General features: G+C 42.4%; 1 protein-coding gene across 1 annotated transcript; it reads right to left on the bottom strand.

Annotated features, from left to right (window-relative positions):
• On the bottom strand, positions 1–26,664 carry OSTF1 (osteoclast stimulating factor 1). Its single transcript, XM_005297740.4, has 10 exons — positions 26,264–26,664; positions 12,746–12,792; positions 10,669–10,719; positions 10,507–10,570; positions 6,875–6,928; positions 6,237–6,344; positions 5,632–5,681; positions 5,440–5,518; positions 4,872–4,970; positions 1–1,020 (listed from the first exon to the last, which is right to left on the bottom strand). The coding sequence occupies exons 1-10, from the start codon at positions 26,295–26,297 to the stop codon at positions 962–964; spliced, it is 645 nt and encodes a 214-aa protein (XP_005297797.1). The 5' UTR covers positions 26,298–26,664; the 3' UTR covers positions 1–961.
• Between the last annotated feature and the right edge of the window lie 18 nt (positions 26,665–26,682).

Here is a 26,682-nt window from a genome sequence, read left to right as displayed (position 1 = left end):
TTCAAGTGTTTTAAATGATTTATTCAGATTAGGCAATTTTTTCAACACTTTTGGTTTAATATAATATATATATTTTCAAAAAAACTTCAGCTCTGAGGTAAAGTACTTTAGAGGAAAAACAAGAACACTTTTAAAAATAAAAGCAAAAGATCGGTAAAATTCTAAGGCAGGATAAACAGAAAAATATTCCCTCCTCACTTCAATGCTAATGATTCCAACACCAATACAATTCAAACAGCGAAGTAATCCAGTCACGGAGTCCAAAGTTGAGTTCCTTCCTAAAACAAAATTCTCTGATTCTCTGGGCCCATAATAGTAAACAGAGAAACTTCTCAGGGCAGCTCTTCCCCTGCCATTTCACCCCACACACCAACTCTCATATGGTGGAAATTAAAAGAAGCCTTACATTGTCTCTTCCTGCTCTGTGGAGATAGGGGATGACCATTCACCATTGCATTATCCCATCTCTTACCTGCGGGGTTTCCCCTTGTAAAATAATGCTCACCCTGCCAGCATAATATTTTAAGCAAGTTCTTATCCATACATAAGAAAGAAACCTCAAGGAGATTCTTCGGAGTGCTGCCAGTGGGAGAGCAACTATGCTGACAAAGAAAACAGCTAGGATTGAGGAGTGTATTGCAGAGATACTAGGTACCTGCAGGGATATCTTGGGACACCTGCATGTTTAGAGGGCTAAGTCCCTTCCCCATACAGCAAGATGGGAGGAAGAGATCAGCATACAACCTCCAGTTTGATGATTTCAAGGGAACTTTGATTTAAAACTTGGCATTTCCTAGCCTTTGTGGGTTCTCCTTGTGCAAGAGATTTCACTCTGTTTACATGTTATAGTGAGAGATTGCAAGACTTCATTACTGTATAAGGTATTTTTTACAGTTGCAAAGATATGATTTGGGAATGACAGGCAATAGAGATTATAGTTCTTAAGACATTATGAAGAAAGTTAATCAGAGTCTTCATCATCAAGGTATTCCTCTGCGTTACTTAATGTCCGCACTGTATCTGAAAATAAAACAATTCTACTTTAACCAGGGACAGAATCAGGCATATAACAAAATTTGTAATAGTTTAAATTTGTGGTGCTGTGGGCAAACACACTTGAGCAACTCTAACTCTACATGAAGAGGTTGTGTCTGTGGGGGGCATTTCCTAGGGTTTAAGATATTTGTAGGTGAGGTGCTAGCCAGGAGCTGGTCAAATGGTCACCTACACAAACTTTGCATATGTCTGTTGGAGAAATCTCAGTTGATGAGAGACACTGACATGCCTGCTGCTCAGTGTTCTTCAGGTGAGGCTCCAAGAGCCTGGCTGCCTGAAAAGCTTTGCACACCGGAAGAATCAAGTTGGACACAATTTAAATCTCTGTAATGGGAAAGTTTTAAACACAGAATATAGGATTGGTGAACTAGAAAAAGTTTCCCTAGCTCACTTCCAAGGCTCTAAGCCAGTCTTCATCCTCTACTTTAATTCCCATGAAGACATTTTCTTTCTCTTCTCCTGTCCTCCACTGTCCCTTATTCTCTTCCCCACCTGGTTTTCTTCTTGTTGACTACGTGTTAGTTTTTAGACATGGATTTATACTTTCAAAAACTGCATGTATAAAACACATCTAAACCTTGTGCTTCTAGATGGCAAGTAGAAAACTGGATACAGCAGAGAGGGAGGGCAAAGGACTAGTGGGCACTGGGAAAGTGGTCCTTCTCACCCAGATATGTAGTAATGTCAAGAGAAGAGCACCTGGCTTGTGCTCCTTAAAGAGATGCACAGAAGGGGAATTCTTTTGTTGTTGGACAGGAATTCCTCTCCTACAGGAGATGAGCCCTGCAAGGAGGTTCTCATTTACATCTCTTCCAGTGAAGGAATGGAAGGCAGTCCTAATCAACAATGATTTGTCTGTTTCCTCAAAGGTGACTTATCCTGCAGAGTTGTGTTGTACAACCCATTCACCATCAAAAATAACTGATGCATAATCCGTTCTACACTGGTTAATAAAATATTTGATAAATTCTAAAGTTATGCAGTATTCAAACAAGCAGCTTAGTAAGCCAGCCCATGTCTTACATTTTGGAGTAATTGAGAAGTGAGTCAATTTTAAACTCTGATCTCGGGAATTGCGGGAGCCCAAATGGACTTGTTTTAAAAATCTCAGAAAATCCATTTAATACTCAAGAGTTAGGCTGGTAAAGGTGAGGAATATACACCATCTTGCTTAATAAAGGTTTAGTCCCAGCTGTAAGTACAAAAATCCACACAGCTTTATCTATCAAAGGGCTATGGCCCTTCCAAATACTTGGTTGTACCAAGGTCAGCCTCCTACTTCTCATTCTCAGGTCAGCACATTTCTTGCCTTTCTATCTTCTTCCCATTTCTTTTTTCTAATTCCCTTCATTGCCTCCTCTTCAGTATCTTCTTTCTTTCTGCAGCTCTCTGCCAACCACTTATCTTTAAATCTATCTTTTCTACAGCCTTCCAATGAAGGATCTCTAATATCCCTTTGCAATCTTATATTTGAATACTTATCCCCTAACTGTATTTGCTTGCCTGAATTATAGTATAAACTTTCTGGGGAAGAGATCATGTCTTGAGTTGACTATTATGGAGTGCGTCACACTTTCCAAACATCAGAATTTCTCAAATATTCTTATATTGAGTACTCTTCTCCCCTAATCCTCCAAACTTTTAAACACAACTGTTATGATATGACATTACTACAGTAGCGTCTGAAAAGTAAACAAATGAAGAGGGTTCCTAATGCTTTAAAAATAAGGTTTATGGAAAGAATAAACCAATTGAATGCAATGCCATTAAGTACAAATGCATTATTAAAAACCTGCACAAATTAAAATATTGCTAAATGAGGTAAAGCAGACCACAGAAGCTATAAATATGCCAAATTCATGCTATAGGGAACATACTGAAAGCAGAACTAAACTTGGATAGTTTGATACTAGGAACAGGAAGAGTCCTAAAAGAGTATATAGGAAGTACTGAAATGTAAATTGCAAGGAGTTCAATAGATGCATATGCATTTGAGAAACAAACATAATATGAGAGGAAGAAGAGAATCAAATATGAATGATCAGAGAAATTCAGGGAAAAAGAAAAGCACACATGTAGCTGTGACCCTATTGACAAGAGGGAAGATTATGGAAGATCAATTTAAAGGAGAGAAGTGAGCAAGAAGTTAAAGACTGATGTTGAAATGAAAACTGAAAACAATATTACAAATTACATTTTGTGAGTAAAGGTAACTTGGTGATAGATTAGGTGGATATTGAGGAAAAACTACGTGATTTTTGTTTCTCAGTTGTCTAGAAGGAATGAAGGAAATATTCCAGAAATAAAGATTACCTTTCTGGAGATGGAAAATGAAAAAGCAATGTAACTAATAGGGACATTAGAACAGAAAAGGATTCAGTAGCAAATGGCTTGAATCCCAGAATTCTGAAAGAGGAAGATTAAAAAATACTTCTAATGGAGATTAATTCACACTAGAAAAATGTATAGGAACTGAGGAAAAAACTATGTGGCTCCTGTTACAGCTGTTTCTTTCTGACCCCAAGTTGACAAACAAGAGAGATTCTGATGTTGCAGGAAATTGAGTATTATGCTACCACCCCCTAAATTACATAAAATACTCAAAGTTAAGGAGTTGTCAGATGTTTCACTAACATTATTTAAGGATGGTTGTAATAGCTCTTTCTTGCCTAGTTAAGCTTCCATAAAACTATCCCCCAAACAAAATTGTTGCTAACTTTTAATTAAGATTGTTAGATTACATTGCTGAGATATACTTCGTCCTATTTCCTTTTCAACTCATTCTCCATCCCATCTACACTCCATATAGGTTCCCCATCTCACTTCTACTTCCTCCCACAATCCACCTATCTCCTCCCTGATCCTGAACAACCAACTTCAAGCTTTTTAAAACTGCCCTGTATCAGTGTGTGTGTGTATGTGAATATATATCTGTGTTTAAAAAGTTAATATGTCAGGGGAGTGGGGATATGGATGGGTTGTGGGAAGATTATATTCTGACAAACAATAGAGCACAACTCCCTTTCTCAAACCAGCAGGAGGCTGGGGTTGTGACAGAGAAAAGAGTGGTTTCTGCTTCTGGGATAAGCTGTGGGGGGGAGAAATAGGCATGAGAATACTTCATATGGCTAACCACATGAAGTACAGAGCAGGGATTCTCACCCTTTTTCTTTCTGAGGCCCCCCCCAACATATTATAAAAACTCCATGGCCCACCTATACCACAACAACTATTTTTCTCCATGTAAAAGCTACAGCTGGCATTAAGGGGTAGGAAGCAGGGCAATTAACTGGGGGCCCACACCACAAGGGGCACCGCGAAACTAAGTTGCTCGAGCTTCAGCCCCAGGTGCTGGAGCTCAGGGACCCAGGTTGCAGTCCTGCATGGTGGGGCTTCAGCTTTCTGTCCTGGGCCCTAACAAGTCTAACGCCAGCCATGCTTGGCGGACCCCCTGAAACCAGCTCGCTGCCCCCGCTAAGGGGCCCCGGAGCCCTGGTTGAGAACCACTAGTATAGAGTACAGCTCCCTTTCTTGCCCGCTTCTCCCTCCCATCATGCTCCATCCTCCAGGAATGCCCTGCTTCCACAGGAGACCCCCACCTTTGCTCTCCACCAGGAGTCCTCTCCTTTCCCCCTCTCCAATCCCATGATGCTCCTGGACAGTCATGCTCCTCAACCTCCCTAGCCTCCTGGTGACTTAGAAGCTGAGTTCTGATGAGTTTCCTCAAAATGGAGTTGCTTTGATTAACTCTAGCTCTGTCAGAGCGAGGCTCCCCGTGGTCCCAACTGAACAAAGAAGTGAGAAACAAACAATACCTGTCCCTTGTTTCTTTTTAAGCAGGGAAGCACAGGCAGCATTGGTAGCCATATCCAGAGCCAATTTCTTCTCATTGTTTCTTAAATCTGTTCTTGCCCCTTTACAAAAAGAAATTCCAATTATGTTCAAAAATACTGTCCTAGCAAAACCTTCAGTAAAATGAAATCACTTCTCATACAAGTAGCCTGGTCAGAATGACTGATGGGAAAGGGCAATGGGGAGCTCATCTAGGGATTTATCCAAAGTCAATAGAAAGATACCCAGTAGGCTTAGGATCTGGCCCCTACTTAGGAGCTGTATAGCTCCCTTGCTTCTTAACTGGGTTTTGGTACCTATTTTTGTCTTCCACAGCAGGGTGAAATTTTACCCTGGACGGGTCAGCCTGTTGCACAGACAACTTCCAGGGTTTGCATGGTTTACAAAGATATGCTGGTCTAGCTAGGAACCATGACCAGATTATAGAAAACAAATTTATAAAATATGCAAATTACAAACTCAGCAGTGATTTACACACAGGAAGCAGCTTTGCCACACACAGAGTATTGAAATCTTGGTGAAGATCTTTACCCTTTGCCAGTAGCATCTCTACAATATCTGCATAACCCTTCCAAGCAGCAGCATGCAAAGCTGTGTCTCCCAATTTGTTCTGTGGAGTAACAGGGAAAAGCAACAGGATTAAAACACAGCAAAAAATAATCAGCCTGCACTAAGAATTAACAATAACCGCACTGTAAATGTTTGAATGGATAAACTTCCTACCTGTTGATTTAGTTCTACATTTGGCTGTGTAAATAACACTTCCACTATATCTACATAAAATAAAGAAAAAAAGGAACTTTATTAAACCAAAACTTGCTTTCTTATATTCCAAGTACAGCATTGAAGTCAGGATTGCACAGAGAGGCTCTAAACCCAATCAGTTAGAGAAAATCCATATTATTAAAGCCTGTGAAGATTGCTGAGCAAGCACTACAAATACATTAATGTTTCACTTCTATATTTAAACCTCAGTGACAAACACCATTTTTTTGCTCTTCCCCTCAGCAGCCTGCATTTCATCTCTCATTTTTTATAATCATACTATTTTATGATAGTGATTAAGAATGTCTGTCTGCTTTTAAAGTAAAAGGATTTAAAGATGTTACATTTTAAAAACATGCATTACATTTGACAGATCTGAGCCCTTCTCTGCTGGCTTGTTATTTATTTATTTATTTATTTATTTATTTATTGCTAACCTGAATTACATAAGAGTATAGACCTTTTGTTACTGAATACAGCAAATTAAGTAGTAACTGGTCCATTAGCCCAGCAAATAGAGAAAACTGGAACATAATCAGTAGAGTTGGAGTGTTATACCATACCTTTGTGCCCACCATGGCAAGCCCAGTACAAAGCTGTGCTTCCAGCTTTGTCTAAACCATTTACACCAACTTGGTTATCCAAGCACTCTCTCAACCAGCTCAGGTTTCCTGAAACAAATAGAAAACAAATTGAGTAGCAGAACCATTAAAGGCATTTAGCTCTGTATGAATGCTATGTTGCATTAGATCTTAATTTTTGTTTAGCGATTCATTAGAAGCAGTGTTAGGCAGTAATTTAGTTATTGCTATAAGTTATGGGGGGTGGGGGGAAATAGTCCAACTTATTAAACATCTTGTTCAGAGGACAATTTTCCCCCCACCTTAGAAGCTAATCAGTGATGGAATAGGACAAACACATTATATATTGCATCCATTTACAATCTGGTAAACAGCTCCCCCCCCCACACACAGACACACACACTCTGCTTCTCAGTGCTGCAGAATTTAGATACCAAATGTATTCAAAATAGTCAGGTTAACCAGCCAAAATATGCAGCACATTCAGTATTTAAAATTCAAATAAAATGCCTTTGTTGGCACACATACACAAACCACAAAGAGACTTCTTTTGGCATTACAAAATTTAAAATTCTCGAAATGAGAAGTCCAAGGTATCATAGTCCAAACCACACACCCACCTCTTTTGGCAGCTTCATGCAATGGGTTATCAATGGACTCCGCTTGTTCAGCCACTGAAATGAAACACACAAATTCTGATCAGTTTCTCATAGTAAAGATTTTTGTATTTTATTTTTTTCAGACTCTTGCTAATTAAGTTCGAGAGACTAGTGTACAGAAGTAGATTTTTGCATTTTGTTCCGAAAGTGCTGAGGTTAGTGGTCTTCCTGTCTCTTGTGAAAGCGGAGTCAAGAATGGTGGGTCACTGAGACTGTTCTACTTCCTGTGCACACTAGCTTTCACAACCTCTTTTTTTGAATTGAGCTCGAGGTCCCAGGATGAAATCTTGACCCTGCTGGAAATCTATGGCAAAATTACCTCTAACTTCAACTGGGCCAGGATTTCAAACATGGTATTTATTAGCCTAATGTAAGCTTGTGAAGTGACTGTTGTGTGACTGCAATGGTTGACAACCAGCATCTAGTAAGCTGCACTCTGAAGTTTGCATTTCCTGTGACTGTTCTTTCTAGCTAAGACTTGGAATGAGGAGGAAAGCATTGACTGGTGTTGGTGAAGATCAGAAGACGGTGAAGGGTGAGCTCCAGATGTCCAGGGTAAAGCAAGTGTGTGTGTTGTCCTTGGGTGCTATGCTATAGGTGTGGGAAGTGGCAAAGCTAATGAAACTCCACAGCAGTGCAGCAGGAATTTGGTTGCAAATGGAATGCTTGTCTTTGAAAAACTGAGGTGCAAGCATTAGGCAACTTCGGGACATGTCAATTGTATTCTGAGGAATGTGGTGGTAGGGGTCCGTGCTTTTACATGAAAGGATTTTAATTCCATTGTCAAATTCTCTGTCCTATCCAGACCTTCTTTGAGTTTTCCATTTATGATATCACCCAAACAGTGGTTTATAACTACACTGTTTCATACGTTGAAGTACTTAATTAATCCTAAACAAAGTAAAAATGCAAATCCGAGATTCTTTGATTATACACACAAATGCTGTTAATATATGGAGGAAAAAGCGGAATTTTGATCATTGTATCTTAGCCACTCTGCAAACAGAATTTCTTAATTCTACAGTACACTAAAAGCACTATACAATGTGAAGTAGAACTCTTCTTTTTATTCTATATGGATTGTACTTCTCTCAGAAGCCAATTTCTTTCCCCACTATTTTGTAATTCCTTATGATGATGCAATTATGGTACTTAATATCTCCCTACCATCAGTACTCTCAAATTTACATTGGTTTTCAGTTTATGCTTCTGCAGGTCAAGCAGATGGAGCACAAGATCATAGGATAGGTATGCTTTCTGTGGGCTGGTCTACACTGGGGGGGAGGGGAGGATCGATCTAAGATACGCAACTTCAGCTACGAGAATAGCTTAGCTGAAGTCTACGTCTCTTAGATCGACTACCTTGCGTCCTCACGGCGCGGAATCGATGGCCGCGGCTCCCCCGTCAACTCCACTTCCGCCTCTCGCCCTAGTGGAGTTCCGGAGTCGACAGGGAGCGCGTTCGGGGATCGATTTATCATGTCTATATGAGACGCGATAAATCTATCCCCGATAGATCGATTACTACCCGCCGATCTGGCGGGTAGTGAAGACGTAATGTGTATCAGGGCATATACCCTGAATTGGACCTCCTGCAATTTGTCTCTCATTTATCCATACTAAGTTTACATCAGTGTTCAGCCCAATGTACTATACCCCAAAGTAGCTTAGGGATGGGGTTGGGCACCGTGGAACAGCTTCTACAGGAGAGACTGAGGGATCCCCACATAGGAATATCCCATAGCACAGTGGTTTGAGCACACTCTGGAGAGGTGTGAGGCCCCCATGTTCAAATCCTTTTCCCACTGTGGCAGGGAGGGGGAAATCAAACAGGAGTCTCTCACATTCCCAGTGGTTACATCGGTCACCTGGATAAAAGTTATAAGGTGGGCACCTCCTCCAGCTGGATTTTGAATGGGACTTGAGCTGGTAGGCAAGCTCAGAGGTGGTGACTCAGGTGGTAGTTGAACAAGTAAAGACTTTGAGGAACTGGTCAGCACCATCGCAGTAGGACATGCCTTTCTCACCAAGACACTGGATTGTTGCAGCCCACTCTATCTATGGTTAAATAGGACATTCACAAAGAAGTCACAACTGGTAAACAAAACAGTGGTCCATTTCCTAAGCAAAAAGAAGCACAGGAAACCCAATACACTGGTACTCTGCAATTTGTATTTGCTCCCTATTCATTATTAGATTGAGATTCTGGTATTGATTTATAAATCTCTTTAAAGCAACAGGCTTATGCTATCTCAGACATCTTCTCAGAGCCACCACAGCAGTTGATTGTCTACCACAATGTATTTAAAAGATACTGTCACAGAGTGACTTTCCCCTGCAAGAAAGGGAGCAGGATTCAGTGCACCTAGACTGATTACCTACTGCCCAGTTGGGCTTTAAGGGGAAGCACCTGGACTTTACAAAGGAGGAGATGGCTGCAGATAGGTTGTCAGATGCCTGCAGACACTGCAGGGAGTAAGAAGGCTCCTGGAAACACAGGAAGACAAACCCTCAGGGAGGAAGGGCTGTGCCCAGATTGTGACTGAGGAAAAAGAAGGGAACTTTAAAGAGAGGACAAATACTCATGGATGAAGACAGTGTAAGCTTGAGTTCTATTTTTAAAAGACTTTGTGCAGGATTTAATAAAAAAAAATCCCCTCCTGCGTCCAATTTAACTATCTAAACTGTGTAGATCAGTGGTTCTCAACCGGGGGTACACAGAGGTCTTCCAGACAGTACATCAACTCATCTAGATATTTACCTAGTTTAACAGGCTACGTAAAAAGCTCTAATGAAGTCAGTACAAACTAAAATTTCATACAGACCATGATTTGTTTATACTGCTCTACATACAATACACTGAAATGTAAGTGCAATATTTTAATTTATAATTATATGGTAAAACAGAGTAAGCAAGTGTTCAATAACAATGTGCTGTGACACTTTTGTATCCTTATATCTGATTTTGTAATCAAGTAGCTGTTAAGTGAGGTGAAACCTGATGGTACGCAAGACAAATCAGACTCCTAAAAGAGGTACAATAGTCTGGAAAGGTTGAGAGCCACTGGAGTAGACTTTGAGGGAGCTTGAGTTAAGGGGAAACTCAGGCAGGCCTCTAAAGAGCCTCTTGGCCAGAAGGAGGTGCTATAGGGCAGAGATGCCCTTTGACAGACATGTATAGACTGAAGGGGCTCCAAGGTGAACCAGCTGTAGCCTTTTGAACTCCTCCACAAAGAAAGATATCTAGAATAGTCAGTCCTACCACCACCAAAGATCACCCCTTAGTCAAAGCATTTCCCAAAGAACCACAACAAAACTTGACAGCATACCAGAGTGGGAAACCAATAGTTAAAGCAAGAAGTAGGACAGAGAACTGCCTGCATGTCTGGACAGTCCCACAGGTGTGTTTTTTGTTTTATAACCGATATACAGTGTCTACCTCTGGTGGTGATAGGTACTTGAGAAATGCTGATTAAGTATTCTGATGTACTTTGATACTGGACCCTTAACTGCAGTGTCCAAAAAATAATCATATCTAGTAATTTCTACTTAGTGACATGTAAACGAAGAGAAAAATAAATTCTAGACTTTACCGTAGTTGCTTGGAATAAGTCCAGTCCTGCCTTTGCAGGTTCCCTTCCACCAATTTGTGTCACTCTGGAGGGGAAGGGGGGGAAAAAAAATTAAGAAACAGTCTATTGAATTTTAAACAGTTAGTCTACATGTGACACCACTACTGAAATAATGTTACTCACCATATCTGAAATGTAGATAATATCCCCTTCTTCAAAATACAACTCATCCGGCTGAAAAAAATTACGTAAATGTGTGAAGAGATAAAACAAGTACATGAAAGGAGCACAGCACTTCTAGTTTTTGTGGTAATATTGCACCATCCCCAAATCTCCAGTATCAAGTCAACTGCTTGCTAGTCATTTACATTCTTGGCAAGTCAAACTACACTAAGAAATGTGACAGGCAGTAATGTATGAGGCATGTACACTAGAAGAGGAAGCTGGTCATCTTCCTACCATGGATTGAATGCAACAATTTAAGTGGAATGGGGAGTAACTAGGGTTTTTTAATTCTTCTACACAATACATTTTTGGGCAAACCGAATCTGTCATTTATCTGTATGTACTGATGACATGCAATCGAGTTTTTAAAAAACAAAAATAGTGTGGAGAAGGAAACGCCAAAGATTCTAAGACATCTCAACAACTTGACTTTGGGGCGTGAAGGGAAAAGCAGAGGAAGGCATATGTGTGAAATCTTAGGGTGTTATAGTGGGGCTATCACACCCTTAACCATAAGCTGTCAACCTTAATGATTAGTAGCTAATTTTCTAAATGATCTAAAATCTACATAGTGCAAGTAAATATCTTGGAAACTGATGAAGGGGATCCAGGATAGGATCCTCCAAATTTGAGGTTGTTTGAGCAAAGGGTTTCTGAGATACAGATTTCTCAAACCCCCCCCCCCCCAATATTATCTTAACATTAAAATAATATCTTTACTTTTTGTGCCTACCTGGGACTCAAACTAAGGCTGTGATCCTCCCCAAACTGATAACCATCCCCTTGGTATTGATCTCAGCTAGCATCTGGCACCCACTGCCCATTTGGAAAGCAATATTTGAATAGTTAGTCGGCATAAAAAATGGATCTACAGTTTGGCTTGCACCAAGCCACAGAAAGTCATTTATGCTGCAGGAAGGAACTCTACTGCAAATCAATGTTTTGTAGGTAGTGTGACACGACAGTAAATGAATGGCTCAGAAATGCCCAAGTAGCACCCATGTACTAGGAGTTCAAATGTTTATCTCAGCAGCTTTCTGAGAACATGGGGTGTGGATATTAGTTGCTCTCTGCCTGCATTCTGCAGTGACTCCTCCTGAAAGCAAAAATTCTGGTTTTAAGAGCCAACATTTCAAAGTGCTCTTAAAAACCACACACATGCTTCAGTTGTTTTGAAAATTGCTATCCTGTAACTCTATTTCCTAGTTTTCAGAGGCTTGAGTATAATCACACTTAACATTCTGGAAGGGTACAAGGCACTCTGAATAAACTTTAATTCCGTCAGGTTTTTGGCAGTGAATTGCACTCCTATTTGCCTCGTTAACACCCTTACACCTACTCTAAAGGAGGCAGACTTCAAAAAGACAACTAACTCTTGTACTGCCACCTTACTGATTGTAACAGAAACCCTCCAAAAATACTCTTCTTATCCTGGGGATTCTGCCAGGGAAAGGCACCTTAAGTTCTTGGCAGGACTCCACAGTAGCCCTTCTGGCAAAGGCTGCTCAGAAGATGTGCTTATTCAGCAGGAGTACTAAATGGCAAACTTTTTAGGGGAGGCTTGGTTTATGTTTCTCTCTCTTAACTACCAATCCAATTAACCTAATTAAATGGAAATAGACAAGGAGCAAGAAATGGTAGCCCCTCAAACCTGCAACCACGATGGAGGGGCAGAGGGTTAGCGTCCTGCTGAATTTTTATGCTGCCTTCGGGAGGAGGAAAAATAAATGAGCCCAAGTCTCAGAATCTGCTAATCCTCTATTGTGGACATGTGGTACCAAGGAGACACCAGGCTCACAGCATTACCTAATGGAAGTTGCAGGTTGAGGAATCTGAGCTTGAGTAAGAAATGGACCGTGAATTCTTGTTTAGCATTGGAAACTAGTTATAGCTCTGTTAAACTAATCATTTAGTTTTTATTTATATAGCAGTGTAACAAGGCTGTTTATGCTTTTTTTTTTTAGAGTCCTGAAGCACTAGCCCACGCAATTAGATCACTTTGTCATATGAGTGATATGAAAACCTAAATACTTACAGTTCTGGGTTCAAATGTATACAGGGCCCTGAACACTTTGACCTGTCCTAAAAAGAAGAGAAAAAACATTAATGACACAGGAATGGAGATCTTTCTCCCTTCCTTAGGGCAGAATACATCATCAGCATTACAGATCTAGCTCAAAAAATCAAAGCTGCACTTCCTCCCCAACTGACAGGGACGTGCTGGGGGGACGTGCGGTGCAGCAGGACGACAGAACCCCTCTCCCGCCCCTGGCAGGCCAATCTGGGGCAGCACTGGACCCTGCATACCATCCCCTCCACTCCCCCTCCCCCCCCCACCCATGTATCACCTCTGCCCACACGCTGAAGGTCTAATTGATTACCATATCTAGAGGCGGGAAGGAATTTTTCCCCAGGTAATATTGGCAGAGACCCTGCGGGGGGAGTTGGCCTTCCTCTGCAATCTCAGGCACAGGTCACTTGCTGGTTTGAGCTAGAGTAAATGGTGGATTCTCTGGAACTTTTTTCAGGGTAGCAGCCGTGTTAGTCTGTATCCGCAAAAAGAACAGGAGTACTTGTGGCACCTTAGAGACTAACAAATTTATTTGAGCATAAGCTTTCGTGGGCTACAGCCCACTTCATTGGATGCAGGCAGTGGAAAATACAGTAGGAAGATATATGAACACAGAACATGAAACAATGGGTGTTAACCACTACAAACAGTTCTTTCTCTCTCCTGCCTGATAATAGCTCACCTTAACTGATCACTCTTCTTATAGTGTGTATGGTAACACCCATTGTTTCATGTTCTCTGTGTGTGTGTATATATATCTTCCTACTGTATTTTCCACTGCATGCATCTGATGAAGTGGGCTGTAGCCCACGAAAGCTTATGTTCAAATAAATTTGTTAGTCTCTAAGGTGCCACAAGTACTCCGGTTCCTTCCCGCCCCCCTGGAACTTGACGTCTTTAAATCAGGCTTTGAGGACTTCAATGACCTGCTTCTGCTTCTTAAGTTAAAGGAAACAACTGAACCACATAAGGCCAACTTGGCTCTCTCTGAGCCTTTCTGGATTACTGCTCCCATAAAATGCTACTATTAGGCATGGAAACATGATGCTCATAGAGACTTCTAAGACTCCCTTTCCAACTAAGAAATTGGTTTGTTTGACAACAATGAATAGCAAATACAGTTTACAAAAATGAAATCCTTAAAGGGCTTGCAGTGGCAAATTAGAAGCAGCATTTTGAAGTGCTGTGACTATGTTCTGTTTCAAACAAGCAAGATGAGTACAAAACTTTATTTGTGTTTTATAATGTAATTAAAGAAAAATATTCTCACATTAGAAAAAGCATTTTTTCCCTCTGAGTAACTTGCAATTTGTTTTAATTGCAGTAGTATTAATGGAGGGTTGTTTTTAAATAAGTGCCTAGTGTTTTCCTGACAAGAGGCTACAGTTTTCTCACTAGAGTTCTTCTAATCATTTCTTTCCTTCCCCCAATTCCAACTCTTCTGTATCAGCCTGCAGTTTTTACATACTACCATGTAACAATCCTCTCTTCTATTACACTCACTACTAATACATTCCCTGTCTTCCTCTTCTTCAGCTCCACCCCTCAAAAAAACTATCCCTTATGTGTGAAGCTACTTATTTCAACATCTGAGTGAGGCTGAACTTCCGGAGAGGAAGGGGAGGGAAAGCTATCAACTCTATTTGCTTAAAATAAGTTTTTTGCTTCTGAAGTAGAAGAAACACAAGTTAGCCTGGGAAGCTGTTTATTTCTTCTGACTAGAAAATGAACATTAAAGTAAAGCAATAAACAATATTTAATGGAGCTGGTGCATGGCAGGGTGATTTGATGCAACTCTATTAGAAATCAGAGGCCCAGTTCTCCTGTTGTAGGATACAAACCGTTCCCACTGATAGAATTATTCATATTCTCCCACAGGAAAATAGGACTCCAGGGACCTGATTCTGGCTACTACTGTGACTGCTTTGCATTGCTGTGGCAACACCAAATAGCCAGAAAGCCATCTTAACTAGCTTAAAGGGATATCCCGAGTTTCATAAATCACTATTTTAGCACCTGGTGTAGGGAGATTTGATGCAGCACCTCTATGCTCTCAGGCTTATTTAATTTTCTAATGGACTAAACAGGGGTCCCCAACGCGGTGCCCGCGGGCACCATGGTGCCTGCTGGGGCGTCTAAATGCGCCCACGTACTGGCTGGCGGACGAGCATCCGCCGAAATGCCTCCGACAAGCAGCGTCATCCAAAGGCGTCGCTGCCTAAATGACACCAAAAATCGGTGGCATTTTGGCAGCGATGCCTCTGGATGACGCTGCTTGTCGGCAGTGATGCCTATTGACGTTGCCGCTTGTCGACGGCATTTCGGCGGATACTTGTCTGCCGCCACGATCCTCAGTGGCTCGGCGTCTGGCACCTGCCAGACAAAAAAGGTTGGACCACTGGACTAAACTAATCTTGGGCTGGCTCTAGAAGCATGGGCCTTGAGATTGGCATACAGTCATCATCATCCTTCCACCCATTAGGTTTCACTGGGCACAGTTCAAAAGCTGGGAGCAGATGCCTAGAATTGATTTGGGTAATAAGGGCTAAATCCTAGCCCCAACACACAGCATAAATATTGGATCATGCTCTAGAGCAGGGGTGGGCAAACTTTTTGACCCGCATGCCATATGTGGGTATGGAAATTGTATGGCAGGCCATGAATGCTCACAAAATTGGGGGTTGGGGTGCTGGAATGGGTGAGGGCTCTGGCTCGTGGTGCGGGCTCTGGGGTGGGGCCAAAAATTAGGAATTCAGGGTGATGGAGAGTACTCTGGGCTGGGACTGAGGGGTTTGGAGTGTGGGAGGGGGATCAGGGCTGGGAGAGGGGGTTGGGGCACAGGAGGATATCAGGGTGCAGGCTCTGGGCGGCACTTACCTCAAGCAGCTCCCAGAAGCAGCGGCATTTCTCCACTCCAGCTCCTACGTGGAGGCACGGCCAGGCAGCTCTGCGCACTGCTCTGTCCACAGGCACCACCCATGCAGTTCCATTTGGCTGCTGTTCCCGGCCAATGGGAGCTGTGGGGGGCAGCGCCTCCTGGCTACCCCTACGCGTAGGAGCCGGAGTGGAGACATGCCATTGCTTCCGGGAGCCGCACGGAGTGGGGCAAGCCCCCGACCCTTCTCCCCAGCTGGAGTGCCAGAGTGGGTCAAGTCCCAGACCCTGCTCCCCGGTGGGAGCTCGAGGGCCGGATTAAAACGTCTGGAGGGCTGGATGCTGTCCCCGGGCCCACCCCTGCTCTAGATATTCATGGGGCTGAGGGTAGGGAAGAAAGGAATACCTCCCAGGCCTCAGAACAACACTAGATCCAATAGCTCCTGCATGCCTCGTCTCCCAGAACTCCCTGATGAGTTGGTGACATGGATTTTGGAACACTTGTGAGGTATTTCCATGTCCAAGGAAGTAATTGGGCAGGAGAATGATTTGCCTCTAAACAAAAGGTTGTGGGGGCGGGTAAGTGAGGAGACAAGTGAAGTGTTCTTTCCAGAGTCCCTAATCAACACTGCAGACCAGGGTGGATTTGATTTAAATCAACTTGATTTAAATCACTAGTCAGGAAGACTCTATTTAATCATGGATTTCTACATAAAAGTGCATTCTTGTTGGTTGTTATAAACCTTAATACATATTCTTCACAACTCAGAAATAGATGTAGGTTTCATTTTTAGAAGGTACACACTATACATTTTTAAAGTGATTTATTTTGAAAACTTTTCCGATTAGTTTTACAGCTATATCAGAAAATGAATGATTGTTGGTTATTTCATTTACCAAAGGTAATTGAAGCAGATATTTATGAAGTCATTGGGAGGTGAACTATCTCTCCAATTCAACAGATTAATCATTAATATTTGGAGGATTTTCTTGCCAGGCTGTATTAGGAGGAGAACATCACCAGACAAACATTTAAATAATTGTATTTAACTAAAACAACGTTATATATTCTGGATTTTTTTCTTCAACAGTAAACATATAATATTTTAACAAAACAAGCATATGAATTTTTGAATTTATTAAACATTCAAGTTTTTTAAAAGCAGGTTTGTTTTTGTTAACATTGTTTTTAACTAAAATAGTTAAATGAAATTAAAAAATAATTAAATCGACTGTCAACCAGGTCAACATGAGAAACTTAAAATATTGGCTTCTGCAGCTAACTCAGTCATCTTCACCTTCATTTTCCTGTTTGTTCATAATCTGGAAAAGAAAAACAAGTTTGCCTGCTTTTTCAGGTCGCAAACGATTTCTCAATTTGGAATGAATTAGTCCAAAGGAAGAAAATATTCTTTCTGCACTGGCAGAAGAAGCTACTGCTGTTAAAAGTGAGATTATCACTTCAACAGTCTCTGAATCCAAGTGCTTAAGTGACTTCCACCAGTTCACTAGGATTACCATATCCAGCAAATAAAAAAGAGGACCCTCCACGGGCCCTGGCCCCGCCCATTTCCCCAGCCCCGCCCCAACTCCGCCCCCTCCTCCCTCCCACTCCCAGCCACGAGGAAAGGGCTGCCCCAGCGCTACCGGCTTCACGGTTTGCCGGGCAGCCCCCAGACCCTGTGCCCCCAGCCGGCGCTTCCCCAGCACAGCTGGAGCCCAGGAGGGGAAGCGCACAGCCGGGGGCGCAGGGTCTGGAGGCTGCCCGGCAAACCATGAAGCCGGTAGCGCTTGGGCTTCGGGCAGCCCCCATGCCTCCGGACCCTGCGCCCCCAGCCGGGCACTTCCCCTCCCGGGCTCCGGCGGCGCAGGGTCCGGAGGCATGGGGGCTGCCCGAAGCCGGTAGCGCTCAGGCAGCCCGGCTCTTAAACAGAGTCGGGGAGGAGCAGAGCCGCCGTGGCTGGAGGCTCTGCTCCTCTCCTGTCTCTTCGGCTCTGTTTAAGAGCCGGGCTGCCCCAGCGCTACCAGCTTCGGGCAGCCCCCATACCCCCAGACCCTGCGCCGGCGGAGCCTGGGAGGGGAAGTGCCCGCCGGCGGCTGGGGTCCGGAGGCAAGGGGGCTGCCCGAAGCCGGTAGCGCTCAGGCAGCTCGGCTCTTAAACAGAGCCAAAGAGTCAGGGGAGGAGCAGAGCCGCCATTTTCCCAGACATGTTCAGCTTTTTGGCAATTCCCCCCCGGACGGGGGTTTGAGTGCCGAAAAGCCGGACATGTCCGGGAAAAAGAGGACGTATGGTAACCCTAAGTTCACTGGTGTGTCTTTCTTAAAAGATCAGCAAACATATATTTCTTGAATGGTTCTTATTCCCAAACTGGGTCTCTTTTACAGCCTGCTTCCATTATAGGTTTTCCCTTCTAATAAGAGACTGGTATGGTAGATCTCAAATCAATGAAGGCTACACTCAAAAAGACCTCAAGACCAGGTCTTAGGCGAAACTTCTACCTTGTGCCCCCCACCTCACCCAGCTAACCCCGCCCCCTCGCAGCAGCTACCCCCCCCTCCGTGGCAGCTAACCCTGCCCGGGGAGCCTGACTCCACGGCAGCTAACCCTGCCTGGGAAGACTCTTCCCTCCCCCCGCGGCAGCTAACCGCGCCCGGGGAGCCCGCCTCAGCTCAGCCTCCTCCGCTGAGCACACCGGCACTGCTCTAATTCTCCTCCCCTCCCAGGCTTGCGGCGCCGATTGGAGGAGACTTCGAGCGGGGGCTGTGTGCTCAGCGGAGGAGGCAGAGTGGAGGTGATCTGGGGCGGGGAGCAGTTCCCCTGTGTGCCCCCTCCCCCCCGCTCACCTCCACTCCACCTCCTTGCCTGAGCGGGCTTTTAGGCGCCCCCAACCACTAGGCGCCCTAGGCAACCGCCTAGTTTGCCTAAATGGTTGCACCGGCGCTGCTCAAGACTTCTGGAATATGCTGCTCAAACAGTTTCACTTTTGTTTCTACTGCCTGCCCCTCCCTTCTCACATTTATCTCCAGACTACTTCTCCTTGTCCAGATCTATTCCGCCCCCAACAATCTTCTATTCATTGAACTTTTTGAACCTTTGCACTTTTAGAGAGAGGTAAGGGATTGACTCTGTGTACACAAATTTGCAGAGGGACAACAGGGTTGAGGTCTGTTATTTCTCACCTCTATTTATTTAAAAACATGTTTGCTGTTCTCTCTGGAGACACAAATCCACAGTTTTAGAACTGCAAAACTAAACATCTCTGATGGTATCTTCTAGACTGAGCACTGAGTCCCACTGCATAGATGGAAAGATTAACCCAAGTAATCTATACAGAAGCCCCTGGAACCCCATAAAATTGGGTCCCTAATTCATGAACTATTGGAACTCATTTACAAAACTTTTCTTAAACATTACATGAATATATTGTCTGATCCTATAGAATTAGAATTTATAATTCTTATTCCATGATGAGATATCTTTGAGTTTTAATTAAGATCGGATTTTTTTTGATAAAATTATTTTTGAGGGGAAAAAACCTATGCAAGTAAAAAAAATCTGATTTTTTTTTTAATCATTGATTTTTATCCACCCTGCTGCAGACACCCTGTTAATATTCCCACTTTGTGCAATCTGAACTCATAAATCTCTCAGGTCCAGAACTAGTATAGCAGAGATGTTGCAAATCAGAATTAAGATGCAGTGGTAAGGCCATTTGGAGAATTTTACACAGAACCTGCTTGTTCTATATCCAGTGATCTTGGGTATCACTTGTCTCATTTTTATCACCACCAGACTCATGCAAAATAGTTCTTCTTCTTTGTGGATTTTAAAGGTTCAGTATTAAGAACTGACAAAAATCAACTGCTTGAAATTTTTCATTGGAATTACTTTAGGGAAATTAATTTGTTAGCCCTAGCAAAGCTACCAAGGTCTATCATAGGTATTTCTAATGCATCCATCACGGTATTTAATGCAGGATATTTAATATCCTGATGCTGCAAAGACTTATGAATGGAAGAAGTCCCACTGAATGCATAAGTCTGGATGAGTATTCTGTTGAAGAGATTGATTAAATGTAGATAAACTTGCAAAATGGAAGGCCATGCATATCTGTTTGCTAATGGTGGCCTACATAGAGCAACTTAGCTACAGTAATACTGTATCAATCAGCACCTCAAATATTGTAGGTGCCAGAAGTGTTTAACGTTTTTTTAAAAACAAACCGTATTGGGATAACTTCAAGGAAAAAGTATGAAAAGTTATTTAACATAAGATTTATTTGCAAATAACTTTACAAGTGAAATTCAGGTGTCCCACTGTTTAATATTGGAAACTTCATTTATTCACAGAGGTCTTGATCCTGCAATCTGTGGTATGGAATCAGATTACTGCACTTACATAGAGCTAGGCTCTGCACAGGCACGGCAGTCCACCCAAGTGCAATGAGTGCCCAGAGTGGGGCTGGAAATATCAGTTCGTATTTCCTATGTAAGCTGCTCAATATAATAAAGGTGGTGGTGGTGGCGGTGTGTTCAAACAAACAAAAAAAACCCAACAACCCAGCAATACAGTGCTCCTTAAATCCACTTTCTTAGTCATGTCTGGCTAGCAGAAAGTTTTCTTTGGCTAGCAAGGGGCCCTAAACTATCAGTGAATCCAGAATGTAAGCATTTGTTTAAAAAACACAAACAACAAAATTCCTCTGGTTCCAAAGACTTCCCAAGTATGAATGAATGCAGTGTTCCCTTCTGGGGAATGAGATTGATCCAGTGCCTCTTCTTCAGCTTTTCTTAGCTCAACCATGAAATTAACAAGAATCTTATCAGTTTCAGTACTGATATTTTACAATCCTGTTTGCAAGTGTGAAGACCTATTAGTGGCTGCATTTATCTGCATTAAAAAAACTAACACTTATAAAAGTTGTTAAAAATAGGAACTAACCGTATGCATACGTTACACCACAAATGACCGAATAACCTTATTCTGTATACCTCAGTTTTCCTCTTGCCATCCCTCTTCCCTATCCAATATCTCATTTTAAACAGTAAGGTTCTTGGGGGCAGGGCCTCTTCTCTTCTCTGTGAAGTGCTCTGTATACCTATGTAACTATGTAATTAAACAACAGAAGTAATTTAATCTGGAGGATGTAGAAGTAATGGATTTTTAGCTGTTAACAGCACACATAGTCTGCCACAGATCTATGTATAGGCAGTCCTTGGACTTACGACACAATTGGTTCCTGAAAATTGCATCGTAAGTCGGAACTCGGAAATGCAATACACTCCATTGCAGGACAGAGTGTCGTAAAGTCGAAACCAATTATCATAAGTCGAATCAGGGGGTCAATTCAGAAACCTCATAAGTGCCATTTGTCATAAGTTGAACGTCAAAGTCAAGGACTGCCTGTATTGTTCTCATTCAGAAATACCACTGGACATAGCGTATAGTCTAAGAGCACAGCTGGCAATGGCAATTCAATTTGTCAGGTTTGCAATTTTGGTAAATAGGATTAACATCCTCAACACAAAAAATTAAATGTTAAACTCTGAAAAGGGCAATGTGTTTTGAGAATAGAATGGAGCAGCTGAAAGAAAGGAGGAGGATCCAATACTTGCATAGTGTTGACTATCGAATATAACTGAAATTTTCATCTTACTCCCATTCACCTCATTTGAATGGCCAAGAACAGACATATCTGGAATAGGGCACATTGTACTATTCTTGCTTCCTAGCATATACAGGGTAGAGATAGCAAAGTTTTCACAGGGGATAAAAGAAAATAAATACAGCAGTCCCTTTTTCACTGACCCAAGAACCAGGTTCTCTGCTTAACCAGCTGAGAAACATATTATTTGATTTCCCAAAGACCATAAATGCCCAAACATGAAGTCGGAGGTGATTGGGCGGAGGGAGGCAGCATCAGATTTTATATGCCAAATGAAGTTATAATAGATTACTTAACATACACAGCTGTTATCCAATACTAAACTTTCAGATGTTAAGCAAAGATTATATATATTTGTCTACGATTCTTTTTTTAAAGTAACCTTTATTTGCCCCCCTCTCCCGGAGTTCTCAAACTTTTTTCCTAATTCTTAATAGATTATTTTATGGTTCAGCCCCTGGTCAATTTGCAATCATATAACATCCCTGTGGCAACTACAGTTGTTGCATATATGCAACACAGATATTAGGAGAGTGCTTACGTATTTTTAGATATCTTCATTGTGATTTTTCTCTTTCTTTCTTAAAAAAAGGTCAACTATTTCTTCCTCCCATCGGTGCAATTTCTGTCATCTACTAGAAATGCTTCTCTGCCACCTGGTCTGTCTCTTCTTTCTGCTCTGCTTTTCTGGACATTCCTCTGCTGGTGATGGCTGCAATACCTGAAGACAGCTCCTGTTTTCTTTTCTATTTCACTTATGTAGTAGCAGCCCATAGTAGAGGTAGCTAGGCTTGCTATTCCTTATGCCTGCCTGGCTTTACAGACTGAACACCTAGCAGCTCTGAACAAGAAAAACCCAGCACAGTGTGACCAACCACCATCAGGAGGTGTTCCACAGGGAGAACAATTGCTACAGAGTATCCCATTGCCAAGTAAATTATACTTCTGGGTGTGGTCCTCATAGCTTTATATGTCTACTTCTTCTTTGTAAGAGTGGGTTACCTTTTGGAACATTTAGAACCACAAGATTCCTAGGACTATGATAGTATTATAGGCTAATACAAGTAGCCTTATCGAGATGAAAAACACAATATAGCCTTCATATAAAAATGGCTTCTCAATACATTTAAAAAAAGACTGACAGCCTCTCCCTGAAATGGCCTGCCAAGTTATTGCTGTGAAAACTGCCTGCACAAGGCATTCTCTCAAGAATTAAGAAGTTTAGAAATGTTCAATCGATTTAAAAAATTTCTCTGAGTATCCCTTTAGAAAGTATCAGAGTTTATAATTTCTTATCTGTACAAATAGGTCTACAGATTACAAACTCATTGAAAAACCTTTTTTTTAAAACCAAATTCTAACTAAAATGTCTGGTAAGTTAGAAGATTAATATAATTAATTAAAGACAAAAAGATTATCCATACACACTTGGGTCTTAAAACTGGGTCAACTCTACTGGGAAGCCTCTGAATTTTACTCAGCTATAATCTTTTACAGGAAGACAAACAGTGACAGTTCTATCAGCATTTTCTTTAAGCCTCATTTTCAAAGGGGCTTAGCATTCAGCAAGGAAGGGCAACATCAGTCACAGGCTGAAACTTGGCATTTAAATGCCCAGCTGATTTTTATTTTCTATTCTTTACTGTGCTCATCACCACATCATCTGACTGCCTTCCATAGTGCAGTAAGCAATGTGAGTATATATCTGTCACATTTGTTCTCTCCTCCTCTCCCGAAAGAGAGAAGTGTGTGGCGTGTCTTGTTTTGGTAGGGCTTTTTGTGCTGTTCTTGCTTGGGTTTTTTTTATTATTCTTATTTATTTTTTCTTTAAATATAGCTGTTGTTATGTGTTTGTTAGAGAAGACAAGGTCAAAGAAATGGGTCTTACACTTGGAATGGAAACAAGTGAGGTCTGTAATGGCCCTTAGTTCCTGGGGGCGTTTTGTTCCTTGATATTTGGACAAGTCCTAGAGAAAGTTCTGTCTCCCACCCAGACAAGCTTTATTCTTATCATTGAGTTCCACTGTGCCAGATGTGCGAAGCTGTTGACCATGGGTGGCGAGTATCATAGGCTAGGGGAGGCTGTGCCTCTCCAAGCAGCTGTTGTGGCCCTGGCCGTGCTCTGCCCCCAGACCCTCTCCTGCCATTCCCGGCGTTGTACCCTGACCCAGGCTGGCTGGAGCTGGCCAGCATGCCCAGGTATATTTGTATTGGTACAGTCCAGCCAAGAGGTGATAATTATTATTCATGCCTTCATATACCTAATGGGTGGTGTGTGTTCATTGTGGGGACAATAGTTTGATAGGGGAATGTCCATTTTCAGGTCCTACAAGGGGTTTTGCTTGTGTGACTTTAAACAGTCAAATGCAAAGAAGTTACTTTTAAAAATTGGCTATTTAGTCAACAATATCAACTAAGTACTTTAAGTATTTCAAGAAATATAGTAAGTGGCCAAGATATTAAAGATGAAAAATATTTTAGTGACCATGTGGTAATTTTATTAGAGGCACCAGTCACAGCTCCACAATTACTTTAGAGTTGAGTTCTGCACTTAAATTAGGGATTCAACCTTTTATCTGTTAAAAATACAGTATATTCTCCCCCAAATTACAGCACTTAATATGGAATTTTCTGGTCATTTTAAAAATCTGTTAGTTAATTTTTCCAAACAAACTTTGTAACATCTAAATAAGGATGTGTTACATATTCCAACTACATTAAAGGCTAGATCCTCCAAATTATTCAGGAAATTGGTCCTTACTCGGGAGTTTAGTTAGATTAAATTTGTGTAAGGGTTAAGGATCATCTCCTGCCCAGAGGCCCTTCCTTCTTCCATTCAGATAAACAGGAGAAGCTTCTGTTCTCCCGGTCTCCAAACACAAAAACAAGGGGATATTCAATGAAACTGAGAAGTGGCAAAGTCAAAACTGATAAAAGAAATACTTTTTCAAACAAAGCTGTTAGACTAGAACTCACTGCCACAGGATATCATTGAGACCAATAATTTCACAAAAAATCAAAGAGGGACTGGACATTTGTATAGATAGCAATATCCCAAGTTTTGACAGTTAATGCTAAAAAGATTATTGGAAGGGATAGAAAACCTCATGTTTGAGGGCTTAACCACCCTCTACCTATTAAAGTGTAGGATGAGGCATTCATGGGGGCAGATTATCCCACCTCAGTTTTCTGTGGGATTTCATGCACCTTCCTGAAAATTGACAGGACACTGGACTAGATACACTGTAGGTCTGATTCAATATGGCGATTTCTAAGTTCAATGGCAATTTTGTTATTAATTTTAACAGAACCAAAACTGATGGTGGCTCATTAGCCATGATTCCGTTGGTAAATATACATTCCCTCACAAAATGTGTATGTTTATAATTAAACTCCACTTCCTTGAGTAAACCAAGCATGTATTATAGGTTTCAATTTCTCTTTTTAAAAGAGATGCTAGCAAGAAGTTTAAGTTAAGCTTTGCATAAGCATCCAGACTGGTGTAGTTAATTTCTTCCTCTTTTAAAAAGAAAATTACATGACTGAATTAAAAATGGTATTTTATCTAAGTCTAAAAAGGAGAAAGAGCTGTAGCATATATAAAACCCTCAATTACTTCATACACTTCTTTTAGAAAATACAAGAACTAGTAAAGTGTTAGCATTTTTTAAAATAGAAATAGACCATTCCCTACTTAACAGCAAACTAGATTTAGAATCTAATCAATGCTTAATTTGTGCCAGAGCTGAGCCCTGGCACTTCTAGGCTTGACAGTTCAAAGCCCTGACACTTCTGGGTTTACTATGTCAGTTATGAAAGTAACAAAACTGCTCAGGCCTCGGCACCTCTTTCATTACAAATTAAGCACTGAATCATCTTGATAGCATCTTTTCCTAAACGGAAATTTAAGCAACAGGATATTGTCACATATTTGCAAATGACCGAAAATTCACTAGTTTAAGGGTGACAACTCTAAGCACTTAAAAAGTTATTTGATCCCAATAGATCATACTTCATATGGAGCTCTGGATCCTTATCTAGGGCTCTAGTCAACAAAGGACAAACTGTGTTTTCAGGCTTTGGAAGAAAATAGTCTTCTGTGCTTTGGCAATTTCAACACACTTTTACCAATCAAACCTTGAGAGTTCACAAATCATTTTCTGACCTTTCATCAGTTACTGTCACAATTGTAATGCATTTTTTTGTAATGACTGAAAAAAATCTTGTCTTTTTAGGAGCAAGTCTCAGATTTATACCAAGTATTAAATCACAGAATGCTATCGCAAGTAAGGAAAACTGCTCCCAAGGAGGGTGCTTGTTAGGACACCTCTTCCCACGTGGAGGCACCCCAGTGACCATCAACTTCAACTTTCTAGCTTGACACGCCTTAATTGCAGACTAATTCTCGGTGCATATGTTGCAGATTCTTCAGCAAGCAGAAGAGCATTTTAACCGAGGCTTGTTTCCGTCCTTCCGCAACTGTAATGCATGCAGCACCGAGGTCGCTAAAAAGGGTTGTAAAATGATTCCCCAGAGCACTAGTAATTGCATTTGCTTCTGCCTCTTCCTCTCCCCAGAGCCTCACTAGGGACTAGCTCCGCTCACTTCCTACTTCTCCTCGGCCGCTAGCAAGTGCGCTCTGACAGTGACAGTCCGAGCCACGTCCCTGATAAAAAGGAAGCCCCTCGCCCTAGCGCTCTGCCAGCTCGAGCAGCCTCCCCATCCCACCCCCTCTTCAGCACATCGCAAAGGGGGCCCCGCACCGGACAAATAAAAAGGGAACAAGAAAAACATCGCCCACGTGTCAGAGCCCAGCTCTGGTCTAGCATCGAGCACAAACTCCGAGCTCTGAGTGCGGGCCCGTGTAATGCAAGTGCAGGCGGGGTGCAAGGCGGCTGCTGTTCCTGTATAGGAGGAGCACAGCGACGGGCCGCTCCCTTACCTGGTTTGGCTGGTTTAGGTGGCGGCTTGGACATCGCGGCAGTTTGGCTTAGCACAGAGCCGGGAAACCCCTTTCTCCGCCTCCCCGCAAACTGCCCTTGGCCGGTCCCTGCTCCTGCCCGGCAGCGGCGCCCCTCCTCTGCAGCGGGCGCGGGGCTCAAGGCGGAGCGGCGGCGGCTGTCCCAGCAGCGAGTCCCCGGGGCTCGATGAGGAAGTGAGAGGAGCCGGAGCAGCAGCGAGCGCAGCCGCTGGGCGCTGCTCCCTCTAGAGGCGGCTGCGGCACCAGGCGCAAAGCGGGGCTGCAGGGGTGGACCCGGGAGCGCGAGGCAACCAATCTCCGCGCGCGTGGCGCCAGGCGGGCGGCTCCCCCTCCCCTCTCCGACCCTGGCGTGGGCCGGGCGCTTCCTGAGCGCTGGAGCT

This window comes from Chrysemys picta, chromosome 6, assembly GCF_011386835.1.
Source record: "Chrysemys picta bellii isolate R12L10 chromosome 6, ASM1138683v2, whole genome shotgun sequence".
In the NCBI taxonomy this organism is placed as follows: Eukaryota; Metazoa; Chordata; order Testudines; family Emydidae; genus Chrysemys; species Chrysemys picta.
The sequence above is the reverse complement of the archived record's forward strand: the minus strand, read 5'-3'. Positions and strand labels throughout refer to the sequence as shown.